At 44.0% G+C, this 27,756-nt stretch overlaps 1 protein-coding gene across 18 annotated transcripts in view; it reads left to right on the top strand.

Moving 5' to 3' along the window:
* Window positions 1-27,756, top strand: part of LOC121855821 (paired box protein Pax-5-like) — a 171,580-nt gene that overhangs the window by 10,674 nt on the left and 133,150 nt on the right. For all 18 annotated transcript variants that reach the window (XM_042350952.1, XM_042350951.1, XM_042350954.1 and 15 more), the window contains exon 2: window positions 15,862-16,272. In XM_042350952.1, the coding sequence (XP_042206886.1) occupies window positions 16,173-16,272 (100 nt within the window). In that variant the 5' untranslated portion in view covers window positions 15,862-16,172. The remainder of the gene's footprint in view (window positions 1-15,861; window positions 16,273-27,756) is intronic.

Raw genomic sequence — 27,756 nt, 5'->3', positions numbered from 1 at the left:
ACTGGCCAGCCGCCTCAAGGCTGACTGGGTTTTGTCGTTTGCTACGTGAAGAATGACCGGAACAACTACACGAACAAAAACTTAATTGGTGAAAAATAATCAGGAAAATTGATAACGCTAATAATGTCAGTTTAAGGAATGGCGACAATCATGCCATTAACTTGATAGTTTGTGGGCAATACAAGTCCTGGCATCCACTCGATATGCTGGGGTAGTGGGGATGATTGTGACCTTCAGCGTGGTACTGGTCACATCACAGCCTCGCCTCGGGCCCTCCACACCCCAGCCACACACGTTGAAGCACACACCTGGTACCTGTGAAGGCTGACTATGCGGGGGCGGTGACCGTCACTAAAATAAAGCTGACTACCTACAAGACATAAATACTAGAGTCCCTGACACCCAAGTAGTGTTGCTAGTGAGCCTGTGTACTGTGTATGCTGTATCTATAGGGTGTTCCTCTCTCCGGCTAAATAAAGTGTATGTCTTCTCGGTTTAAGAGTAAAATAAAATTAATGCATTCTGATTTTTTTTCTCTGTCATCTGACCAGTTTCTTACGCTCCTAATCTCGATGTATCATTTAATTTTCACTGCTCTTCACACACACACACAAACTCGACACTCACACTTAAATCTTAACCTGAATCTCAACACCTGTGACGTAATACCACATCCAGCACTGTCAGATTAATATTGACTGGTGGATCCTGGTAAAGTGTTGGGAGCTAACGTCAAATTCTTAATGGAAATTTCGTGTCTGCTATAACTCAAATCATCAATGACAGGTTACGGTGTATTACAGGGGACGTGCAGGTGATAGGTGTGTGGGAGGGAGTAGGAGTGGAGGGGGACAAGGGAAGGGGAAAGAGGGAGGAGTAGAGGGGGGGGCAGAGGGAAGGGGAGGGAGGAAGGAGTAGTGAGGGGACAATGGAAGGGGAGTGAGGAAGGAGTACGGGGACAAGTGAAGGGGAGGGAGGAAGGGAGTGCAGAATGGCCATGAAATCAAGAAACAATTAACGTTACAGTCTGGTAGGTGTTATTTTTATTTTTTTTATTCCCCAGACGTATTGTTCTCCAGGGCCAAAAGGTGGATTTACAGTTAATTTGGAGTTGTTGTCTTTGCTTAGCTAGTTAAAAGGGCAGTGTGTGTGTGTGTGTGTGTGTGTGTGTGTGTGTGTGTGTGTGTGTCAGGACATAGTAACAGAACTCTCAATACTACCACACAACAACATGAACAATAAGGATAGTGTAAAAAGTATAACGACAAAAGTATTCTCATTGGGAAAAGGAAACTTCTGTTCTCATGTAAATTACGAACTGATACAAAGAACATTATTGAAATAGCTGGGATGCGGTCGTGTTCACCTGAGCCTCATAAACAATTCAGTCGTCAGCTCAAGCTCAGCCATTCCAGCAAATTACTCCTACCATCATTAAGGTTCTGTCCCACACGACTTAAAACTGTATCCACAAACCCTTGAATAATCCAACTAGCTTTCTCCTCCTTGTATAACTGTTGTAAGTACCCAGCCTATCATTATATAATTGATAACCTGTACTCTACTCCAAGCATCACCGCCCATCTCCTGTAAGAATGCACAGGAATCTAAGAGTTTATATATTTACGATAGAAAACCTGAGCTTGACCTAATATTGATAGCGCACGAACAAGTTCACTCTGGGAGTGTGACTGCTTATCTGATCGTCTCGACCCGCACACTGGCCAGGGCTTAGGATTACTCCCTTAGATCCTCTTGCATCACTGTGACTTGAATATAAAAAGTTTTCAACGTTAAAAAGACAGCCATTTTGTCACATCAGTCAGTGAATCTTGACCATCTTGTATTTCCATATACAGTATAAGAGGAATAAATACGTTCTTGAAGATGTTTCTAAGAAAACAAGTACACTCATGTAGACAATACCGCTGTGAGCCGACATAGTCCCTTAAAAGAGCCCATGAGAGGGACGCCCGCACGGATGAGTTACAAACACTTGGTCAAAGTTTCGGACGCGGCCACCCAGAGTGCCCATGTAATCACCTCATAATTGATGCTGAATGCTGACCGAAATCATGACACACACACAGGTGTACACGGGCGTACACATGTGTACACGTAATCAGTCTATGTTACGGAGCTCAATCAACGCTTAAACTTAAACCTCGAGGGCGTATACATGTGTGTCATGAGAGCCAGGTGGTGGGTGAGTGTTTATCGTCTTCGGTACAAATACTAATGAACTGTCAATTTCAAAAGTTAATCAGACCAACTTTGGCGAGGAATGGCTCAGTCTATGGGAGAGAGGGCAGGATAGATTGAATATTATTGAGAAGGCTCGGCATGATGTCAGGGTTACTGGTCTGATTGGCTGTGCGTAAGAGAAAGGTGTTGCTAAGCTCACCGAATAAGCTCATGCTGAAAGCTGGGCGACCCTGTTGAGCGTTCTTTGTTGGGGAGCCTTTCTCTCTGCGTACTTACCTGAGCGCTCGGGGGGGCACATCTCATAAACTCAAATTTAACCAAATGTGTAACTACCCGGAACGGCTCTGAATGACATGAACAAAATAAAATAAAACACGTGAAACCGCGAAGCTAATATATTATAATTAAAACAGCAAAAACATCTGGTAGTTAGGATGTGGTCCAAGTTTAGGTTGTTAGTTAGTCGTGGAAAAGAAATTAGTCCGAGGTGAGAGAGCTTTTGTAAACACTTTCATTTTTGCCGCTGATGAGTATCAGTTCTCAGTTTCTTTTGGTGTGTCATAGAGGCGTGCGGTGCATACCAAGCAGGGGGAACACCAGCACTCACTCACCCTCTTACGGGACAACTGAACACAAGTCGCTCACTGTTGAAACACAAAACGTTTACGCATGTTTACGCTTCAACATAGTCAAATTTACACAAGTGCAATTTCTTATAGACTTTCTCCATTGTAAATACTCAATTTACATCTCACTCCATTCATCCTTTCATTGGGTTAAAGTTACTGAAAGTAATTGAATAACATCTAGTTCAACTTTTAATGCAAATTATAAAATTGAGCATTGTATGTTAGTTTATAAATTGATGCACTGCCTTAAGTACAACATAAAGAAACTTCCAACGAACTCAAGATTGATAAAATACAGTAACGAATTAACGTTCAAAATACAATAATATAAAACTCCAAATATAATAAGAACATAAAATATTTATTTTTAATAACACCCGTGTCTTATATAATTAAAAGAATCGTTGAAATAAAATACAAAGATTAAAAATAAAAAACTCGTAATTATTCTTCGTGTAAAAACCTCATGGTAAGGTATTACGATTTTAGCTTCAATAAATTTAGTCGTATTTATAATTATGTCGTCATCTTTAGTTTATTAGTAATGACCTCTGCCCAAACTACTCTCTCTCTATCTCTTTATCTCTCTCTCTCTATCTATCTCGCTCTATCTCCATCTCTATCTCTCCTTCTACCTCATTCTCCCTTTGACGTCTCATCATTCCAATTACCTTTCCATTACCTGCTTGGCCGTACAAACCGAACGAATGAATTAATGGTACTAGACTTTTATCACATTCCCATTCGCCATTACTGTTAATTAGGCGGCGGTGATCGCGCGGAGAGGCCGGGGCGTGGGCGCTGCAGGGGGAAACCAAACACGTCTAGGTTCTTCTGTCTTCCCTGTTCTACCTGCTCAGCCACCGCGACGAGTATTAGAGAAAATGGTCGAGGTTCACAGAAAACGGGAGCCGGGAGAGCCTGACGCATGCCGTTTTCTTTGAGATTATCTTTCCTGATTATAATTTATAGGTGTTTTTTTTTTGGTTAAGGTAATCATTATAAAGATAATAAAGGAAATTGTATGGCTTGAAATGAAGAAAGAGAATATATTAGATGATGAAGTTCTGTTTGCATAATTTTGATTTTTCACTGATGGTTATGTTAATTATGTGAGTCCTATTTGTTATTACTAATAAATAGAACTAAAACTTAAACCTAAGTTACTTATTGATTTATCGTAAGTGTTTATAAGAATAACTAACGTCTGTCATCAAGAGTCCCTTAACAAGATAATAAGAGACACAAAATAAGTAATTAATGAAGCGAGACACACAAACCACGTCCGCCAGAGACCTCCACTCACCTCACAAGTGAATATATCGTCATGCATCGCTTCCGACTTCTCAGAACTATTTAACTCTACTTAGCATTATTACTCAAGGTCTCTCACCAAACCATCTCACTCGGCACCAACTACGCACCTCCCTGACACCTTCTCCTGACACATAGCAACATGTGGAATTCATCTTGGGCCTTTGTAACGTGATACCTAATGTCTGCTGTAGCTGTCCTCTGTAACGTCTCCCCAGCTCTTCCTCCTGTATCTTGTAACTGATCACTATAACACGTAGTCACTTCTCACGGCATCTACGGCTTACCCTTTGTATCACAACGACCAGTAATCCCTCGGTGAGGCCCCCAGAGGACGTGAAAATCCTGGCGAAGAGCGATATTCCCTCCAGCACCGATGATTTACCGCGACGGGAACGAGGTACTTGTAACGACGTTTATATAGACTGCGTGAGGGGTTTCTCAGGCCGAGAACACTTTACGATCACGGGAGTCTTGGAGGTGCTCAGTTACAGACCTCACCAACAGCCAGCCCTCCCCTCCGCCACACACACACACAAAGTTCAATAATTATTCCCCAAATTAGAGTTTAAGTAATGTTATCTTTCCCTCATACAGTGACAAAGACAAATTTATTATTGACCTTTGAAAAATAGGATAAACTCCATACTCTCCTCCATAGCAAAGGGTTCTCGCTCTCAAAGGCACAAAATGAGTCTTCCCTTCCTCTCCAGCCAGCCGGAGCACCTGCCTCAGATTAATGGTTCTGCGTGAATTCACTGAACGTTGTTAAAGAGCGGAGTAAAAGGCTAGTTAGGGAAACGTGGTCGGACCTCCCGAGTGTCTGGGACGAAAAAGAGGCATAACATGTCTTCAAAGTCTCTGTTTTCTTATACAATGGTTCGTCCTTAAAGTGATTCATAACACTTTCCACAGCCATTTGTTCTCACGCTGATAGTAGCTACACCTCACTCTTCAGCAGCATGACAGAAAACCCTTCGCGTCTCCTCAACGCTGGCGGTACAGTACACTTCTCATCATAATGTAAAGTAATTGTGAGAGAAATACACGAAGAAGGATTTTAATAAGTAGTAACTCTTGTCAACTACTTCTTAGTTCACATAGTGTTTCTCTCTCTCTCTCTCTCTCTCTCTCTCTCTCTCTCTCTCTCTCTCTCTGTTCACATAGATGTATGTTCATTCACACATTTGTTCTATATGTTCATCTGTTCCTCTATACATATATTTCTTTTATGTGTACTAGTGATCAACATATTTGTGAATTGATACATTTAACTCACTATCTATTAGTTTATTCATCTTTCTCTCAATTTATCTATCTATTCATAACATCTGCATACCACATCAAACCTCATAACCCCCCTGTCTATCGACTCTCTCAGTGAGTTGTCACAAAGGCTTTGAACACTGTCTTGAGACATCACCACCCATCATCACAGTGACGTCACATCTACCATTGGTGTGACGTCACGAGCGACCATGATACTAGCACTCAGCCTCCGGGAGAAAGGGGAAGCCCGAGCTCCGTGAATTTGACAACCACAGGAATGTTGATGGCCCAACATGAGTCAACTCTGAGTCACGGAATACGCAAAAGATACACACATATATATATATATATATATATATATATATATATATATATATATATATATATATATATATATATATATATATATATATATATATCGCTGTGTGTGGTGTCAATGAGGAAGCAACAGAGTGAAACTGCATGTGTGTTAGTTACATCCAGGTAGATGTTCTTGTTACCTTAGCTTTAGTCTTAAGGCCAATGGTACAACCTTCCCGGAGGCTGACACAGACAAATGCTGTTCTTATCAATGTTTCCTGTCTACCTGTCTGTAAACACCTTACTGTCCTTAGTCTTTCTTTCTGCTACTGCTTTACCCATTATCTCTCCTCCTTTTGGTTGGGTTCATCTTCTTTTCTTTCTTCTGCATTATCAATATATACTTGTTATTATTGTTATTATTATTCTTGCTGTTTTTCACCTTCATCACCATCATTATCACCTTCTCTTGACTGTCTTATTCCAACTCTTCATCTTTTCACCTTTTTTTTCACCTCATCGTCACTAGCACCACCTCTTTCTTCTCTCCCTGAGCTGCCGCCAGATGTCACCATCTCGTGTAAGAAAGAGATTTAACCCGCTCTTGTGATTTCCCAAGACATAATAATTCCCCTGCTATAAATAATATGGTAGCATTCTCACTGTCTGGAAAGCAGGGAACTAAGATTAAAAATAAGAATAAATGAAAGCCTTTGCCATGGACGGGAGATGAAGATGTAGGAGAGGAGATGTGATAAAGTAGCACACGGAAACATGATAAACTGGGAAGAGGAAGGCGGGTGAAAGTGTGATTGGTAGACTACTGACTCAGGGGATGGAACATATCAGAGTGGACGATATTACCCAAGGAGACGTTAAAAAAGATGCGTCGAGGAGAGAGACGGACGGAGACTGAATGAAGGACGGTGTCTGAGTGTGAAGGACGGTGTCTGAGTGTGAAGGACGGTGCCTGAGTGTGAAGGACGGTGCCTGAGTGTTAAGGATGGTGTCTGAGTGTGAAGGACGATGTCTGAGTGTGAAGGACGGTGTCTGAGTGTGAAGGACGGTTCCTGAGTGTTAAGGATGGTGTCTGAGTGTGAAGGACGATGTCTGAGTGTGAAGGACGGTGTCTGAGTGTGAAGGATGGTGTCTGAGTGTGAAGGACGATGTCTGAGTGTGGAGAAGGGAGTAAAAGAAGGAATAAAGAACGTGTAGGTGATCGAGGAATTAGGAGAATGAACATAAAAAAAATATGAGGCAAATTAGAGGGGGAGGGGGATGGTATGGTTAAGAGGTAGGGGGAAGGGGAGGGTGAGGGGTTCCATAACGCAGGCACGCACCTCTGTGTGCACCAGACTGACAGACACATCACTTTACCCCCATTAAGCCTCCTCTGTCCTTGAATGAGGCAACACTTTGTTATATTTGTACCTCGGTAACCACCCTCCTCTAAAAGACCCTCCGTCTGGTTAATTACACCACATGTACACACTCTACAAATAAATAAACCATCAGTAATGTTTGATAAAAGTTCGATTAGCCTGGAGGTGTAAGGCAATGGGGCAGGCTCTGATGTTGTCGTATTATATAGGTTTTATATATTGACCACTGCTATGCTGAAGCTGCCAATGTGGCCTTAGCCTCATTGAAGAACACGGAAAACCCCGCTTTATGGCATTAATACGTAGGAGCTACTTTTATGTGGTAATTAACCAAGTATGCATCCTTGTCTCACACGAGCTCGCGTGCGAGCATCATGAAAACAAATATCCCTTGCGTTAGTGGCTCATTTTCCTACTGAAAAGACCGTGTCTATTGCCCTTAGCGTCTGTGTGTGTTAGCCTTGTCATGCCGCCAGGCAGTGAATGTAGCACGAGGCCGATAATCATGTCCAGAACATAAACAAAACATCTCCTCACGGCGGGGTGCATCTGGGAGGTAATGGATGACGTCATTGACGACTTTTATGAGCATTTATTTACACACAATATTATTATCCAGCGGTTATCTATGGGTATATTAATCCTCGAGGATGTCTTGGTGGTTATATAGTAGAGATCTGCGCCTCTGCCTCGTCGCTCATGCCTTATGCCTAACTTTTCACCGCTAATCTTCACTCCTTGACCGCATCGTACATAGTCGTTTAATGATCGCTAAAACGGTTGAGGATAATTATGAAGGGTTGCCACACTCCCGATGGCAACAACAGCAGTGCCATAAGCGTAACATCTCGAGAAGTGTCATAGGACTCCTCCTGAAAGATATTATTTTTTACCGAGTGTTACCTCAAGGTACAGTGTAACTTGATGTAGCAAACGTAACGTCGTGTTATTACCAGAGATGTTGAGCAAGCGTAATTCTCTACAAATGTTGTGCCTCAGGGTAGTAATACACCAGCTGTTGACGCAAAGATTAGTCAGTACAAACATCAATCTTGTTTATACTAGAGTTGGTACACGACCATAAACTTTTGATGGCTAACTTAATGAGGTGTAATTATGTTGTGATCTTGTGAGACTTACATGTTCCTCGCTATGACAGTGTTACAACTTATGTACACACACACACACACACACACGCGCGCGCGCGCCACCATGTGTGTGTGTGTGTGTGTGTGTGAGTGAGTGTGTGTGTGGACCTTTTCTTTCATCCAGCAGCCTTCCCTTCAGTTAAGTGTTGCATCACGCGCGGCCACTCACTACCACAACCACTACTACGCTCACTTAACGCCGATATACAGCTCACCACAGAGGCTGGATCTCAGGAACCCCACACTCCTCCCCCCCCCCCTCCTCCTCGAATCTCGGATGTTCCCTCTAATTTTTAAGTGTCGAGCGAGAAGAGCAACTTGATGTGTGTGTGTGTGTGTGTGTGTGTGTGTGTGTGTGTGTGTGTGTGTGTGTGTGTGTGTGTGTGTGAATTAAAGTAAAGTAAACAACGAACATACCTTTCCCAAACTTATGAAATACTGTTAGATAGATTAGCACCCACCATCACCAATACCAGTATCACCCCTACTTTAGTGAACAAGGTAACTTCAACTACTTTTACACCTGCCAATTTAATCATCAGGTTCCCACAACCATCGCTACCACCTACCACCACCCCTACCAATTTAATCATTAAGGTACCAGAACCACTACTACTACCACCACCACCACCACTACTACTACTACCATCCCTACCACTACGACCACCAAGGTAAAATTTACCCCAAAAGAAATCATAAATTATCAGCATGATCAGATAGGCTGTCTTCCTCACCGTGTATCGACGCTTTATCTCTTCATTATTTATGCCTGGTTTGTTCAGTTTAATCTCTACCTTTCCACATTAATTGCCCATATGTCTGGATGGCACCACATGCTGTTATCACCCTTATACACCCACCATATACGGCTCAGATCTCTCTTAGTTGTTACCAGTCCCTAAAGCTGTGTAGCCTTAGAGTCCCGCTCGAGTATTACAGAACCGAACAATGGATTAGTATGATTGTAAGACTGTAAAAGCTGTATGACTTTGGCTGAGCGTGCATTATGTTTCCTGAGGTAACTCGGCCTTATCTTCTCTGTATCTAGCGTGTGGCCAAAGGGTAAAGGCTGATCAAGACGTCATAGAGTTACCTTTAAACTCCGCCCTTTTCCACCCTGTGTCCTCCTTCCCAACCTCCAACCACCCCATTCCACCCCACCCCACTTCACCTCACCCCAAACCACCCCACCCCATTCCATCTCCTTTACTGCCCTATGGCTTAACCCTTCCACCTGTTCCAACCCTTTCCTTGCGGTGTATAGAGTCATTCATAATCCTTTTGGCGGCTTTCAAGTGACCATTTAGGGAATACAAATGAACTGATGCGGCCGAAACTCTCCTGGGTGACGTTGTTTGGATACCAGATAGAATGATAGATGAGATAGTGGGAAGATAAGCAAGTCGGGGAGATACCTGACCACCTTATCAGGACACATTGCTTACAGAGTTTGATGGATGGTGTTGGCTCTCAAAAGCACAATCCTTCATTTAGAGGACAAGTAAGATTTCGACTTTGTGAGGAAAAATCACTGGGGAGGAGGAAGTTAACATTGCAATAAGGAGTCTTGGTTATTATGTCGTAACAACTATATTTATAAGGTTTAATGAGTGTGATGTGGTTATGTGTGTGTATAAGGAGAGAGAGAGAGAGGAAGGGGGAGGGACTCAAACTTGCTTTTAAGTCGAGCTAATTTAACTGTTGAAAGGAGAAACGTTTTAAATTAATGATATCGTTTTATGCAATCAGCAGAGGAGTAAGAGCCGAACACACAATAAACAGCATCAGTGAGACGCCTGCCAGCGACGTCTCTTATATCCTCCCCGCCTCCCCCAGGACAACACCTGCCACACATCCCTCCAGGACAACACCTGCCACACATCCCTCCAGGACAACACCCAGGCCCCACACTCCCCAGGACAACACCCACCCCCACACTCCCCGAGGACAACACCCACCTCACACTCCCCCAGGACAACACCCACCCTCACACTCCCCAGGACAACGCCCACCCCCACACTCCCCCAGGACAACACCCACCCCTCACACTCCCCAGGACAACCCACCCTCACACTCCCCCAGGACAACACCACCCCCCACACCCCCAGGACAACACCCACCCCCACACTCCCCAGGACAACGCCCACCCCTCACACTCCACCAGGACAACACCCACCCTCACACTCCCCCAGGACAACGCCCACCCCTCACACTCCCCCAGGACAACATCGTTAACATCATTCCCTGAGGGTGACAAACTCCGCTTACATTATTATTGCGATTCGGTTAAATTGTGAGACTCGACTTAGGAAACATTAACCCTCTTGTGTTTCGGTTCTCCTACACTACATACTGGTTTGTATCATCACTTGAATTACCGAATAACAAAGCAAATAAAAAAAGTAAGAGAGTTAAATCACTGAGATATATCAGAATCCAACTGTTTGTCGTGTTTCGAAATCAACACAAAATTTCCTTGATCGAATGAGATTGAAGATTATAATAGAGGTTGATTAAGTATGTTGTTATACCGATGGCAGATTCAAGCTTAGTATATTAACACCAGTAGACAGCTAACATGGTTAAGATAGCAGGGTGGTGTAGATGTTCATGATAACACTTCACCACGACTCTGATATCATATACCTCATTGTCAGGGCTTTCTTGTACACAATTACATTATCTCTCTGACGGGAAAATTAGACTAAGATCAGATCGTTTTGATTTTTAATGGAATGTCGCGATAAGGATTTTTTATTTTTTTTTATTCTCGAGACGTGGATATGAAAATGAGATCTCGCCGGCATCTCTTTATATAAGCAGCTTGTAATAGAATTGTAACCACGGGACCAGACCTAATACAGTGTGTGTGGTTTGGTGTCCTACGAGATACAGTTATGGCGCTTGTATAAATGAAGATGTTGTAGCCCTGGGCAGAGAGAGAGAGAGAGAGAGAGAGAGAGAGAGAGAGAGAGAGAGATGCAAATGTACTGTATACTGCGTTCGTTTGAGGTCGAAGCCGAAAAATTTAATGAATATCGACGACTGTATGCAGGAATAATTGTATAAAGTGAAATCATATATCCTCATACACTACATATTCACTATGTATACAAGGATACAGAATTTCGAGTGTAAAATGTGATATTAATGTTAAAAGCAAAGCAGAAAGTAGTGAGTGTTGAAGATAAGAGAGTCCCCCATGTAAAGGCGTTTTCCCACTCTGAGGCCGCAGGGTGTGACCCGCCCCTGCTGAGTGGCCCAGCCTCTGGTCACTTGTTCCTGCACCGTCAATAACGTGCGCGTTTATCGCAATGAATGGATGTTGGAGTTACTTGTTGGATAATAAACCAGCAATATCGGTATAATTGTAATACCTAATATACTGAGCTTAATATGTGGATGTGGATGTACTAGAAATAAGTTATAGTACTTGACGTTAGAATACAGAAGCTCACTGGTGGAGAGATAAGCGTTGGTCGGTGGAGTTTATACGAGTATGGTGATGCTGCCAAAGGTCTACCTGTCTCGTCACAGTTCAATGTAGGCAGTGATTAGGCTCTCTCTCTCTCTCTCTCTCTCTCTCTCTCTCTCTCTCTCTCTCTCTCTATATATATATATATATATATATATATATATATATATATATATATATATATATATATATATATATATCTATATATAATATTTATTCCTTATCTTCCTCAGTCTTCTCTGCATGAGTTAAAAATTACAGACCACAATTGGCCGGTCTCAGCTGTCTGGCCGCCTTATTCCTTCACATCGTAAACGCTCGTGCTAACATCCTCGCTCTATCGTAAACAAAGCCTGGGAAAATGTCGTAAATAACGCTCTTAAGGACCAGTTTATTATCTGATCACAGGAGGTCACACTCGGCCCTGCGTCCCCGCCCCTCACCAGTCCAGCCTCTCCCCGTCACTGGTACGTTTTGTACTCTCTTCTTCCCATTACTACAGCTACCCCGTGTACCTGGTGATTGTTTCTTGTACCATAGGAGTGCATTGTGTACTTTGGAACTGCTCATGATATAGGTGATAACAGAAATGCCTTATGGACGACATGTTCTTGCACATTACCATGAAAGATGCCTGTCGTCTGCTGTACTTACCCAGAAGGTATAAATAAAATATTAAACCGAGAGATAATTTTTTTTTTCTGTAGTCGATATCGATCAGAGAACGGCCGTGGACAGCCTCAGTGATTCAGGGGAGTATCATCTCTCCTCTCCTACCTCCTTCCCCTAGCCTGCCTCCCTCCCTTACCCTCCCCACCTCCCTCACCCTGCCCCCCCTCACCCACCCTACCCCCCTCCTCCACACGTAACCCAAACCTCCGTCAACACCCCCATCCCCCCTCTTGGGTGTGGTGAATCCAATAAAACCTCTAACCTAGAATTATCTGGTTTAATTCTACAAACCGCCGAATTAATCTACCTGCCGCCGGCCACCTGATCCTGTTCCTATGGCAGCGTGATGGGCAGTTATCAAGAGACAGGTGAACGCCAGAGAGGTGACAGAAGATGACCCCCGTCGCTGTCAGGAGGGGAGATGTTTTGTTACAAGTACACTGATGGTTTGCACGATGATGGGCCGCCAGTGTTGGAGGTAACGGACCCACTGAGGCCCTGAGGACAGCCCTGTGACAAGATGATGAAGGAGGAGGAGGAGCAGGAGGAAGATGAGAAGTGAGTGGGAGGGGGAGGAGAGATCTCGAGAAAATCGCCGACGGTGGGCGTGTCAGGGGGCAGTGATAAGAATCAATACAGCCGACAGAGTCCGTAATTACAGTTAGGGTGTGATACACTTTTTTCCTCCCATCAACTTTCAATCGGGGACCATTAGCCTCCTCGTACCTCATTAAGTGGACCAGTGAACGTCACCGATTCCTCACGCAAACCCTAAAATCCTCCCCTCACTTCCCGCCTTTAACGCCAAAACTGTATATAATTAAATTTCACTCTTAATCCATGTCAGTTTACGCTAGTCTGACTACCCCCGTAATGTATAACCATAGTATTATTAGGTTAACACATATGATACGCGTAATCAATTCAGAGCTCATTTAAGGGTTGAGCACCAGTCCGCCATACAGTACGTGTACTGGTGGGTGAGTTATGGCCTGACTCTCAACACTCGGGCGTCGTCATTAACTCCTCTTAATCATAAACACGCAGGGTAACACTACCTCTCCTACCTGTGTTGCTCACGGGTTTCTATCCCTCTGTCTCCAAATATACATATACAGTAAGTACATGTGAACGTATATACAGATATGGTCGTCATATATATATATATGTGTGTGTGTGTGTGTGCATATATGCATGGGAATGGAGACACTTAACTTACGGTTAAACGAAAACCCCGAGGTGAAAATCAGTAGATGTATAATCAGTACACTCTTGGCATTATTCCCAGTGCCATAAATTAAAACTCATTAGTATTCTTGACGACTCTTTAATTGATACCAAAATCTGAATACTGAATGGGCAAAAAAATGAATATATATATATATATATATATATATATATATATATATATATATATATATATATATATATATATATATATATATATATATATATATATATATATATATATATATATATATATATATTTCCAAATCACACAAGCATCCCTTCTCCTGAACCAAGACTAGGACTGATGCAGTGCCTATGATTGAGAATTGTCAAATTATATATTATACGTAACTGACAAATATAGATATTTGTTAGAAGCTGTTAAGTTCCGTTGTTTTTAATCGTTGTATAAAAAACTTCCCCTCACGTCCGCTCTAGATGCAGACCAACACTGAGTCAGGGCGGAGGAGGAGGGAAGGTGAGGCGGCATCCAGATGAAGTACTCCTATAAATATTAATGGGTAGTCGGTGGTCACATCCTCACCTGTGGAGATGATGATACAACTGGTGATGGGGGGCGCTCGTGTGGCCAGACAAGCTGTATGACGAGTTACTCATCAGCTAACTTCATCCTATTACGCGCGTCAGTTTAATTTTTTCTCCGAGCTGCACTTAACGTTTGGAAGCGCTTGTGCGTGTATATATGCCGATGTTCTTAAGAGGGCAATATCCGTAGACTAAATCGCTTCCCACAACATCTCATATAAAGCTTGATATGGATATTGCTCCGGTGAATGCTATCGTATCCCCGCTCTTGGCTAGCTTCGTGACCTGGGTATCGCATGTTCAATCTTAACTATTATTGTAAATTCACTTCATGTCATGTAAATTATGCGGTCAAGCAAGCCTATTCCTTTCATTGGCTTTTCTTAGAGGGATTATTCCTGTATGAATGCTCGTTAGCGAAGATCCTTAACCTTTCGGATAGCGCAGCCTGTTTCTTGTGCCTTTGGGTCATGATCCATCGCTATTCATCTCATAGGGTAATAATTCGCTTGTTTCTAGGGTTTAGGTGTAAGGGAGCAGCGAGTTCTTAGACGGTGGTAACTGTGTGTCGTCTGATGTAGGTGGATGCTCGATCACTGTATTTCTGGCTTACCTTATACTCAAAGGGACCCGTAGAGCCGTAGAGTAACTGGGTTTGAGTGATGAGGAAATGCCTCCCAGAGTGAAACCTGTAGCTTCTACCGAGTACTCGTGACGGGGGTGAAGGGGATGGAAAAGCTGGGACTTAGAGCCGTCGCAAGTTTACCCGATAGGTTTCATTTATTCAGAAGTCACGCGCAACCCATTAGAGAGACAGAGAAGGATTCGGTCTGGGATGTTTCTATAGTGTAGGGAGTGGCAATACTGAGGGTCATAAGATGCAGATGCATTGGATTTAATAACAAAAGTTATTATCTGGGGAACTGGTGGAGACGCAGCATCAGGTTTGTAAGAAAAAAATATACAATAAGGGGACCGCAGCAGCCCCTGGGAGTAGGTGGGTGGAAGGCGGTCACCCCGGGTGCTCCTGCCTGACTCCACCACCATAAATAAGGCAGTGATTGCAGCGGTTGTGAGTCGCGTGTAGGTAACCACTGACTCTCGCTGCGCCCAAAGATAGGAAATCCCAATAGCAAGAAAAGTTTAAAATATAGTTAGCATTCTAGAGTGACCATATGTTAACTTAAGTATTTTTCCTGTCATTTTCAACTTACCGTGGAAGTGCACATACGTTGTATTGAATGGTAATTATCATCTCTTTGTAGCGCAAAAAAATGCTGGAGAAGGAAGAGCAACAAGAGGAGTTGGAAGCTTTGGTCGGCCCTCATTGTTTAGTTCTGAAAAGATTTTGATTTAGAGGATTGTTTAGTTCTTTTATGACGGGCAGTAAACAGTGAAAAGTGAGTTAGTGCGAGTCACCGTTACTTGTCCTGCCCAAGGTACGATCTCTGACTCCGCGATGCTTTATAAAAAAAAAAAACCCGTCAGGGTCCTAGTCACGGTCATTAGGGATCATCCAGCTCCTCCCGAGGCCCCAGGTCGTGTGAACCTGTTGGTTGCGTCGTGCCAGGACGTTAAATTGTAGATGTAAAGCGGCTCCCGGTGGGGCCGGGCTGTACACGCCCAGAAAGCCGCTGCTTCTCGCACCCCCACAGTAAAGGTAATTAACATGGATATATATTTTCTTGCAGGTGTTGACTGTGCAGATGCGAGGCTGACAGTGAGTTTTGTTGTTCAACCGACGTCAGGACCGTTTACCCTGTCAGGGACTCCGGTCGGGGTCATCTACCTGCGTCAGCGCCGCCGCAGGAGAACCAACTACGTCACTAGCACCAGCCGCTGAGCTGGACTAGTGTACCTGTAGCTGCCCCATTGCTGCCCTGACCAGCCCCTGAACCAGCACAGTCTCCGGAGCGCGCGAGTGCCACGTGTTGAGGGCCCCCCACATCTGCCCTCGCCCAGTGTTGTTCCTGTTGTAACCGTGGCAGAAGAAGCGCTCTTCATGATTACCATGGATATTCCGCCGCCACCCGCCCCCCACCAAGTGGTACACGCGCAGACCATCATGCAGCAGCCAAGCCCAGAGGAGTCCAAGAAAAAACGTGAGTATTCAAACCCTTGTAAATTATTTCACTGTTCCTTCTTACTGCATTATTGTCCACTTTCTTGCCTTGTGGTCTCTTCATTATTGATGTTCTCCCAACATACTGTTTGTCTAGGGTGAACTCGCACGATCCTGGTGTGTAAAGAGAAGAGAGTTCGCATTAATGAGGTTCATGCCGTGTGCGTATCAGCCCTTAACTCCACCATAAGAGAACCCGACACACTCCACCACATGGGATTGGACAGGGACCCCTAATGCAATAATTTCCTAAATTTCTTAATGCTAGGCTCTACCTTGCCACTGAGCCCATCTTGATAGTACGTTTAGCTTCCTCGTCAGGATCTTAACTCCTGGTAATCTATGATGACTCTATTGTGTAATTCATTATAATTAATAGGCAAAACACTGCGTTAACTCTCTCCTCTAAATTATCTGTCAAGTCTGCATCGTTCACCCCATAGCAGTGTCATTGCCTCTCTTTGTAGCACTCACTCTAAGTGATGGATCATCCTCTTCCAATATGTAATAAGCGGCTCCCTCCAGCAGTACCGACTAATCTTTGTGTTGAGATGTACTTTTACATCTCCTCTTGTAACACATTTCTATGAAGATATCTTTCAGCAAGTCATTCGTGAAGACAATAAAGAAGCCTTGAAATTGAACTCTTCATGGGCACAAATCATGGATATTCGTGCAAATGGACAGCACAATTTTCTCGGAGTTTACACTGTTATCGCCCTTGTGTTACATGCCAAGAAAGTCCACGATCTTAAATTCCTCAGTGACAAACTAGCACTCCCTCATCCACAGCCTTCAATTAACGAGGTGTCTGGACAAACCCACTTGCGTGGCATAATTTACACCTTCGTAAGAATTACACTTAGCAGTGTTCGACCCAACACCTGAGAGCCATTATAAGTCACCTTACAAATGAAAAACTCGATTTCGTAATTATATCCCGACCTGCAATTGGACACACTTTGTTATCGTCATTGCCCAGATGATTTTGATTCGTTGTTAACTGATTATGATAGTTATCTTTTCTTAGGACGACGCGCAGGTTTAATCTTATCGCTCACTGTGAATGTAAGGATTTTATGAGTTCATTTACACAGCAACTAACATCTCCATACGTCCCCCTCATTCCTGTTTGCTAATTATATTCCTTATGTTTACTTTAACAGTAAACCGGGTGTGAGAAGTTGAGGCTCGTGTTTACAGCAGTACCCTCCTGGAGCTGCTGCTTACCTGCCTTGTTCCGCCTCACCTCCAGGGGATAAAAAGTCTTAAGTGGCCTCAGGAACGCTTGTACCATTAAACGCCGCCAGGAGTACACCGAGTGTTGGGCGTCGCGAGGGGTCACAGCCTAAGAGGGTGTCCAGGTGTAATTTAAGGACCCCACCGTGTAGCTTATTTTATGTGACGAGATAACGTGAAGAATCCGCCTCTTCCCCTCCTCCTGCGACCCCGGCGCATAAATCAGCTGACGGAGGGGCGTGATTACATTGTTCATAATTTGCAGCATTAATAATGCATGTAATATTTACAAGCGAGAGTGCTCCATGATTCTGCTATAATTATACGTTGAAAAAAACTACAAAGCAAATTTTAAAATCTTGGTGTAGGTTCGAGACATTGAGCACTGATACGATTCAGCAGGAAATCAAGTAAATAGCCGTGGAGGTGCCAATCATCATAAATTATGGCGTAAACACGAAAACCTGTGATCAAGGGAGCCCAGACCAGCGTTCGTAAAGAGCTACCCCTAAAAATATTGCTTATCCTTTAATTACCTGCACCTTCCTCTTTTCACTCTAAAAGAAAAGTTTTTCGTGTATTTCTCACCCCCATTGACCTAATAAGAACGTCTCACAAACGATGTACAATATTAGGACAGATGTTATAATCCTTTTAAAGTTCCTTACATGGATCATTGAAGGTGATTTGTACCTCATCTCACCTCGTGTGCACCCAGAGAGGCGGGTCCTCACGCTTCCCTCGGGTTACCACCATCCCTTCGTCGAGCCTGACCAGATACCATCTATCCAGGAAGCTAGTTGAGGCTACTGTCGGATAATTCTACCTTACAAATCCACCGTCAAATCATTTGGACCGATAAAGGCGTTACGTTCTGAAGACACGATCCTCCGGCACACGACTTCCCACTCGTCTGCTCAATCAGTAAAAATGAAACAGTAAAAGCGCATTTACTTATATTTCTAATTGCTTGTAATTAATTAGACTATCATTAACGATTATTAGAAGATCATCAGAAGTCGTAACAACATATCCACGATTTCATGGCGTGGTTTGACCTACCAGCATAGAGCTTATGTCTTCTTTACAGTGTGATTAAAGGCTAAGTGATAGTTCCTGGCTAAATTACTGCCTTAATAAACTCCTTACTGCAGGACCATGCAATTAGACTAAATTCATCAATGAATGCAGCCGCCACAAGGCAGGAGGTGGACGAGGGGAGGCTGTCGTAGGGCGGGTAATTACAGCAAACATGCAAGTGAGCCTTCACAGGTGCTCTCACCTGGGAAGGTGTTCACGGGTCATCTACCAGGCGAGATATGCTATTGATTGGGGTTTCAGCACCCCATTAATAACGCATCATGCAGACTTATGTGATCCTCTGCATGTTGCAAGGAGGAGGTAGCTGGCTGACTTATGCATAGCTCCACTTTAGCTGTACCGGCAACATGTAGCCACGAGTCTCATCCATCACTCCGCTGCCGGGGGCCTCACTCTTTCATACAACATCCATTTTCATTTTCCCGCTGCTGTTAACATTCGACACAAGTTAATGTTCGCTGTTTCTCCATTACCAAAGAAACTCCAGAAGACGAGGCCGTATAGTGTGTGAACAAGAGTGAGAAGAAAGAAAAAAACACATGACAGGAGAATTTTAAGACTGCCATCTGACCACTGGAAAAATGTGTCCAACAGTTGGGGAAAACAACGATGTTATGGTCTAGATAATGATGATGAGCGTGACTTGATGATGATGACGGCCTGTAGGAGTGTTCCCTATCCTGACCACTGTGGCTTGGAGTGGACAAAAAGCTTAATGAAGGTGTGGAGTTCCTCAGGACTGTGTTGTGTCGCTGCGCTTTGGAGCTTTTCAAAATAGAGAAATGTAACATTACGTCTGAAGTTATGAGCTTGTAAGTGAAACTGACTGAGTGCTAAGATCAATATCACAGATGTTTTAGGTCGTATAGTGTCTATCTATATGTGCTGTACTTCTTTTTTCCGGTTGATATTTGGTGATAGGACAACACTTAGTTTTATGGTGAAATAAATTGTTCCCTTAGTTCATCATCTCGCTTATAGTATCATCATACTCGGTCATCATTTGGCATCCTCGAGGCTAATAACAAACCTATTTCAAGCCACATAATATTGATTGAGTCACTCAGGCATCACTCATAACTTAATTAACCAATCTCTTGCTAACCAGTTATCATCGCCATAAACAATTTACCATCATACTCTCTGATTATAATCGACAGTACACTTAAATGTCACATCCCTAATCACGAGTTTGATGAGTTGCAATAAGTAAAGCGAACAAGACTTTACAAATATAACCATCTTCTTTGTGGATAATCTGCCCTATGAATCTATTTTATTCCGGTAAGGTTCTCGTTACTAGTTCTTCAACACATTAGGTATCACTCCGCCACACTGCTCAGTACAAAACACATTAACGAGTCCATATTTGTGTTATTGGACAAAATTGATAAAAAAAAAACAGTGATAGGTGTCTTGTGTTAGGGTGAATTATATTGAGGTACCAGGTATTAGTGGTATTCCTCTTCGGTACTCGTTGTGGTAGGTACTTCATGCAGGTGTGTCATACAAACACAAGCGTCCACCAGAGGTTTTAATCACTACCTGTGGCCGTGACCAGCACACCACCAGCAGGCCCTGACGACGGTGGTGATCAAACCCCCAACCGCCAGGAAGTTTCTGAGAATCAGGGAGTAAATATTGTAAGTGACGTGTACACAGAGGTGCTGGAGGCGTCATTAGCGAACACTCGAGACAAACTTCTTCTCGACTCCTTGCTTCAGTTCTATTTCGTCCACTTGATTAGAATTCATCCCTGTGTGTGTGTGTGTGTGTGTGTGTGTGTGTGTGTGTGTGTGTGTGTGTGTGTGTCCATTATTTGCCATCTTATATCTTTAACCCTTAATAATATCTTCCTGGTTTCTTTTATACTTTGCTCTTGTGTGAAAAAAGTATTAGAAACAAAATATACTTCTTTGAGTTAGAATGAAATATATTATTAAGGTTCGTTTAATCATAATTTCATTATCTGGGGATGTGATGAAATTACTTGATAGTTAAACACACAAAAAAGGCTTGTAGCTCCCTGGTGGTTACGTCAGGCTCGCCGGCTGGAGCTGCTGGCCACGCCCACACCTCACGCAGGCAAGACCTTGTACATTTTTCTGATGATTTCAAAACAACGACAGATCAGCCAGCGCGTATGACGGTGCGGGAAAGTTGTACCAGACACACCACCCTCACCCTCACTCCCTCTCCTGTGAGGGTGAGAACAGGAGTGGAGGAGAGTGTCACTATCACTTGACCTCCAGTGAGGGTGAGAACAGGAGTGGAGGAGTGTGTCACTATCACTTGAGGTCGTGTGAGGGTGAGAACAGGAGTGGCGGAGTGTGTCACCATTACTTGAGGTCGTGTGAGGGTGAGAACAGGAGTGGAGGAGTGTGTCACTATCACTTGACCTCCAGTGAGGGTGAGAACAGGAGTGGCGGAGTGTGTCACCATTACTTGAGGTCGTGTGAGGGTGAGAACAGGAGTGGAGGAGTGTGTCACTATCACTTGACCTCCAGTGAGGGTGAGAACAGGAGTGGTGGAGTGTGTCATCATTACTTGAGGTCGTGTGAGGGTGAGAACAGGAGTGGAGGAGTGTGTCACCACCACTCCAGCTCCAGTGGTAGAGAGAGAGAGATCATTAGCGTATAGGATAATGAATCACCATCCTTGGAGGTGACACAAGTAGTGGTGGGTAGTGAGTCACCATCCCTGACAACCCCTGTGATGGTGAAATCAGTTGAGAAGGATAGTGAGTCACCACCCTTCCTTGCTCCTTGTATTATAGTGATACTACTGAAGGTGGATGGATAGTGAGTCACCATTCCTAACATCGGTGGTGAGAAGGAACGAGGGAGATCCTAGACCTTTATTGACATAAGTCGAGGCTTGTGGTCGACCGTAGGAGAAGTGACGCTGAAGGCGAACATAGTAATGGCGTTGGAGTGGTGGTGGGATCTAGTGTGGGAAGCGTGACGATGATGGTGACAGTGTGTGTGTGTGTGGGGGGGGACCATCATGATGACGAAACGACTTTTATTTATTGTAATAATTCCATGGTCATAGAGTAACGGGGTTAAGTGTGTTTGTTAACGATATCTCCTCACCTGTGTCCCCAACTGAGAGTTTGTAATAAAGTATTTTTTTTTCTCACTGTCATGCATTATCTCTTCTCTACTTCCTTTCCCCCACCCTCTCTTATTCTTCTCTATCTATTAATCTCTCTCTCTCTCTCTCGCATTTCCTGTCGCCTGGAAAGAGAGAAAGCAGGGAAAATAATGGGGAGTAGATTACGTCTTTCTCAGTGTATACGCCAACACATCAACTGACTCCCCTAACCTCCCGCCACGACGAAATGCGTGACAAACAGCCGCGACAAAATCAAGGCCCTTACGACGTACCGACCAAAAGGATCACTATTGTGTATCTGAACTTTCCCTTATCACATCTGGTTTGCGGTTACATACAGATTACCGATGGACATTGTTTACAAGTCCTGGTGATGCCTAGGAATAACACGGTTGATATCCCTTCTCTCCCTCCTTGAACCCAGCATCCACACTGACGCGAGAGGAATGTGGATCTTTAACTTGACCACGGATGCCTCGGATGTTTTGTTATATGAGGTTCATAGCTGGGGGGGACTGGTGACTGGGGGTGATGCTTATTTCGTGGTTTTAAGCAGTACGTCGCCCCAGCACAGTGAAGGTAATGATGCCAACGACAGAAATTCCATCTTAATATAGGTCCAAGAAATACTCCAATGACAGTGGTCCGTGACGAGAGATAGCTTTGTAGTCTATGAACTCATCTACAAGTGGTCCTGGACTCCAAGAGAAACTCACAATTAAGATGTTCATCGGCCATTTAAGGATTTAATGTGAGGGATGTTTTTTTTTGTCTGTTTGCTGCTTTTGCCTAGAAAATTTCAAATATATTCGTTGTGTTTTTTTCTGTGGGAGGGGAGGGGGGAGGGGGGATGCCTCACCACCCTCACTGTGATCACCCTCTCCATACACCCCACACCCCACCCACTCCACATCCTCCCACTAGACTTGACCCTTTCACATCCCCGCACACATTCCCAGTTCCATCCTTAATTACGTCACATCCCCGTGCACATTCCAAGTTCCACCCTTAATTATTTCTCTTTCGTATCACCTATATTCTTCCACGCTGCACTCCACTATAATAATACACAGCATCTAATTACAACCTACCTTACAAAGAATTCATCCTGTCATGGACTCCAACTCTAATATCATATGCGCCACCTCGGTGCTCATTTCATCATAAAAAAGGAAGAAAAAAACATCCTTTGCTAAAATCCACTTTGTCATGCACACCACCGTCCCAACATCCATTCTTCCAGCGCCTCCTACTGACGACATCAATATAGACATTCCTCCTCCCCAATAGATCAATCACTTGTGTCACTCAGGCAAACGCGACCAAGTAGAAACAACAACACAAAGGGACCTTTACCTCTCCACTATGGCCAGGATCTTAATGTCGCGTTAACAGTAGCGTTAAGGAATTCGAAACTTTCCGTGATAAGTTCGAAACCAAGAGTTGGTATCTCGTGAATCCGAAGCCGGGAAATAATGGTTCTCATCACAACATTCCGACTCGAGAACCAGTGACTAGACAAAACCCGACCCAGTGGTACGACGAAGGTAGAACTACTCTTCCATGGAGAGTCAGTCGAGGTATAACGCCGTTTTATTTGATTTTCCAAACCGAGAGCTGGCAGTAGAGGGAGCCATTATGGAGATGGCGTCTGTATTTATCATGGGGGAGTCTAGTCAAGTGATCCCTTTCGTCTACTGCTTCGGGAGCTTTGTTGTGGCGGAGGAGGAGAGGGTGTTGGTAGGGGAAGGGATTCATTGTTCTCTATGGGGAGCAGGTGGCGGCGGAAGTATTGGGGGGGAAGAGAGAGAGACTGTCGATACCTTAACGCAGGAGAATGATAGACAGATGTGAAGGAGGAGCTTGTGAGGGGTGTTTTGTAGAGGAAGGTGTGACTATGTATTGTGAAAGAGGGTGTGGAGGTGTGTTGCGGAAATGAGTGTGTGAGGATGTGTTATGGAAGAGGGTGTGACGGTGTGTTATGTAGGAGTGTAACGGTTTCCTGCGGAGGAGAGCGTAAGAGCTGTGTTATAGTGTAGGAATTAAAGATCTAGTTTATTGGAGTTGAAAGGTGTGTTATAACATAGACAGCCGACATACTGTAATCTTGGAAGACAATGCATCTGCTAACCTAACCTAACCTAACTGAAAATCTACGCTGTTGATCACTTTACCTACATATATGATCAAATGATTCGATTTTGATTCAACTGTTGATTAATTCATTATATTCTCGGTGACAATGACCCGTGGTTGTATTATAAATGTGGGATCAAATACTCCACAGCAAGAAAAATATGCTGAGGTCACTATGAGTTCCCACAGTCACATAACACACACACGCACACACACACACACTGTCTCTCTGAAGTTCTACATTTAACCCCTGATAAGGCCTCTTGATAATTTCGTTCATTATCTTCCTACAAGAACAATTTACTATCAAACGTCTTTAAATTATCGTCAAGGTTCTAACGATTTATTTATGCATACAATATTTTCTTAATTTCTCTTGTCTCTTATCTCCGTGAATAGCACTATTTTCTCGCCACTCCTTCCTCCCAACACCACATCCTTCACCACCGCCTCTCCGCTTCCTCTCTCACTCCTCGACAACTCCCGTTTTCTCTCATTGTATTACAAGGGATAACTCCTCTACTCGCACCGCCCTATACCGCGTTACTGTTTTTTTCATCCATTTATATTACGCAAGCCGTCAACACCGTATGCTTGTCATACACTCTGGCTATATTTAGTAGGCAAAAAAACTCGAGGAATTATCACATAACTGTAGCAGGGGACAGATATATCCGCTGAAAATGATAGAGATGGACGTCGTTTCCTTTCTGACCTGACGAACTTCCTCAATTTAAAATAATTGCTTCCTCGGTGGACCATTGCAGGATGTCCAGTGTACCAAGTATGGGTCCTGCGGCGTGCCCTACCTGCCTGCCTGCCTACCTGCCTGCCTGCCTGCCTGCTCAGCTCAGCTCGGCTCGGCTCTGCTCTGCTCGCCCCTAGAATTCATGACTCGAGTTTAGGGCCATGGGTGGCGATCCCTTTATTGATCGTTGGATAGGACTGATTATCCCCGTGCAATAAACCTGTTTGTATTATATAGTATTTACTCGATTCATTTCCTTCTTGTGGCCTTATTGTTTTTCCTTTGTCTTATATTCTGTGGTAATTTATTCTCGCTCCGTCTATTAATGTATATGGTAATTATCTTCTGATGCTATTCTCTTCTTTTGCTTATTTTGTTATTATGTTTCGTAGAGTTCAATGGGCTAAGGAGAAACACGCGTGTCCCATCTCTTTGGTTTAACTTCAGGCTATGATCCCTCTTCCTCTATTTGTCCCTTCCACCCACGTCTCCTTCCTGCCAGGTCCCCACCCACGTCTCCTTCTTGTCAGGTCCCCACCCACGTCTGCTCCCAGCCAGGTCCCCACCCACGTCTCCTTCTTGTCAGGTCCCCACCCACGTCTCCTTCCTGTCAGGTCTCCACCCACGTCTGCTCCCAGCCAGGTCCCCACCCACGTCTCCTTCCTGTCAGGTCCCCACCCACGTCTGCTCCCAGCCAGGTCCAAACCCACGCTCCTTCCTGAGGTCCCCACCCACGTCTCCTCCTGCCAGGTCCCCACCCACGACTGCTCCCAGCCAGGTCCCCACCCACGTCTCCTTCCTGCCAGGTCCCCACCCACGTCTCCTTCCTGCCAGGTCCCCACCCACGTCTCCTTCCTGCCAGGTCCCCACCACGTCTCCTTCCTGCCAGGTCCCCACCCATGTCTATTTAGAGCTATTTTCTCATCTACATCCTCACCAAACTGCAATTAATATTATATATATATAATATATATATATATATATATATATATATATATATATATATATATATATATATATATATATATATATATATATTAACCTACGAAGCAACTCAGCATCCCCTTCCAGGCCCCTCTCAGCCACCAACTCGTAGGTTCTCACAATGTTCAGGAGCTATCCTCCTCCTCCTCCTCCTCCTCCTCCTCCTCCTCCTCCTCCTCCTCCTCCTCCTCCCCCTCCCCCTCCCCCCAGGACACATCACACACAGGAAACATAATCCGAGGAAGCTACGGAAGTAGAAACAAGTATTGGGTATTTTTAAGGGCCTCTTCATCCACCTTACATGACGATGGGTTCTTTCCGCTCATTCCCTGGTCAGCCTACTCGAATAACACAACTCCGCTAGGCCTAAGATAAAGCTAGAAGCAGTGGTCGATAAGGCTGGAAGCCGTAGTTTAAGCTGGGCAAGATTCTAACCTAAAGGTTTTTGAATGTCATCCCGTGATGGACAAAAGTTCTCTGCCGACATCAAGGACGTTTCCGAATGTGTTTTTCCCACACACAGTCGGGGTCATAGTTATATGTGTCAATCGTTGGTCATGTTACTTTGTCCATGTCCAAAAAAGATAATAAATTTCTATCGTAAGGTTGTCCATGTGAATATTTTAGTGTGATGGGGAGTTATAGAGTGTCATGTTGTCATTCCCTTATGTCTGATTTTAAGACAAGGAATCTGAGAGCCAAGTTTGTGACAGAATAATTACCACAAACGCTCGCGCTCTCCAATGAAAAAAAAATGACCAACTGTTGCCGACATAAATATTCATCGGCTCCGTAAAACAAGGAAACCCGCTATTATAGATTCAAGTCACAGAAGGGTTGAACAAACAGGCAATAAAACCTCTAAATCGTAATATTTATTGGGACCAGAATCTCTTTGGTTAACACGGAGGGAATCTTATCTCCAGCTTAAGGACTAAGGCCAGACCAATGTTTAGTATTCCCTTCAAGTCGTCGTGGCGTATATAGGAGGAATGCGCTCATTTCTTGGAGCTTAATTACCCGGAGCCTCGACCAAGTGCCACAAAGGACCGCTTTTTTGCCCCTATAACTTAATTGACCCAATCTCTTTTGCATATGAAAACGCAAAAGTGGTTGGGTAATGGCAGCCTCTCTTTTTAATGAAGTCAAATTGAATCATTAGTAATGGAAAATGTGGCACATGGTGGGTGTATTGTTGTGTGAAACGTCTTGCTAGTAGTATATGGGCATATTAAACCCGGTCCAGGCCCAAACACTCCTAATTATTACTTCTCATGTCATTTACAAAGGCTGCGTCGTTACCAGACGGGAGGAGGCTGGAGAGGAACCATCCCCTCACCTCGGGCGGCCATTTAGAAATTTTGCATGTCAATGAATTTTAATGGCCTTTTAAATCTATGCATTTAGAGGATGCCGTAATGATAGCAGTGTTTAAAGATGCGAGAAGTGTGTAAACAGTGACGGTGTTCGGTCATGGCTCGCCATTCACAGTTGAATAAAAGTATTCCGTAACTATATGAACGGCGTGATGAAGGTAATCAGCTCCCAGGTGAGTATCGTTAACATTACTGAAGAGACTCGGGTACAAACAAAGCCTCAAAAATGAAGAATTCGTTCATGTTCCGTTCTATTTGCATATTTGTGTACTTTATGGAAGTAAACGTAATACAAACACACACTGGGGAGATACATTACAGTACAAAGAAACGTTGAAACACTCGAATAACTTAATGAGGTTGTCGAAGGAGTCGGAACAATGAATGAGACGTGTTTCATGCATCACTCTATCTCAATCTAGCAGTCAATAGCCGGAGTTTATATACTGTACAATAGAGGCAAGACCCGAAGCGGTGCTGGCTCACTCCTGGCACTCCCTAGCCCCCCTTTCACCTCTCCTCCTATCCTCACTCCTCATTAACCCCCATCCCACCCCACTCCACTAACCTTCTTACCCTACCCCTCCTCAAACCCGTCCTACCGCCACTCATCAATCCAGTTCTACTCTCCCTCCTCACCACTTCCTACATTTCCTCTTAAACCCTCCCCCCCCCTCTCTACTCCTTCCTAATAACCTCACAACCCACTCCGCATTTCCTTCCCTCTCACTCCCAACCTGTCTACCTTCCTCATTACCCTACT

Source organism: Homarus americanus, unplaced genomic scaffold, assembly GCF_018991925.1.
Source record: "Homarus americanus isolate GMGI-L3 unplaced genomic scaffold, GMGI_Hamer_2.0 scaffold14072, whole genome shotgun sequence".
Lineage (NCBI taxonomy): Eukaryota > Metazoa > Arthropoda > Malacostraca > Decapoda > Nephropidae > Homarus > Homarus americanus.
Note: the sequence above shows the minus strand (reverse complement) of the source record. Positions and strands in the feature narration are given on the sequence as shown.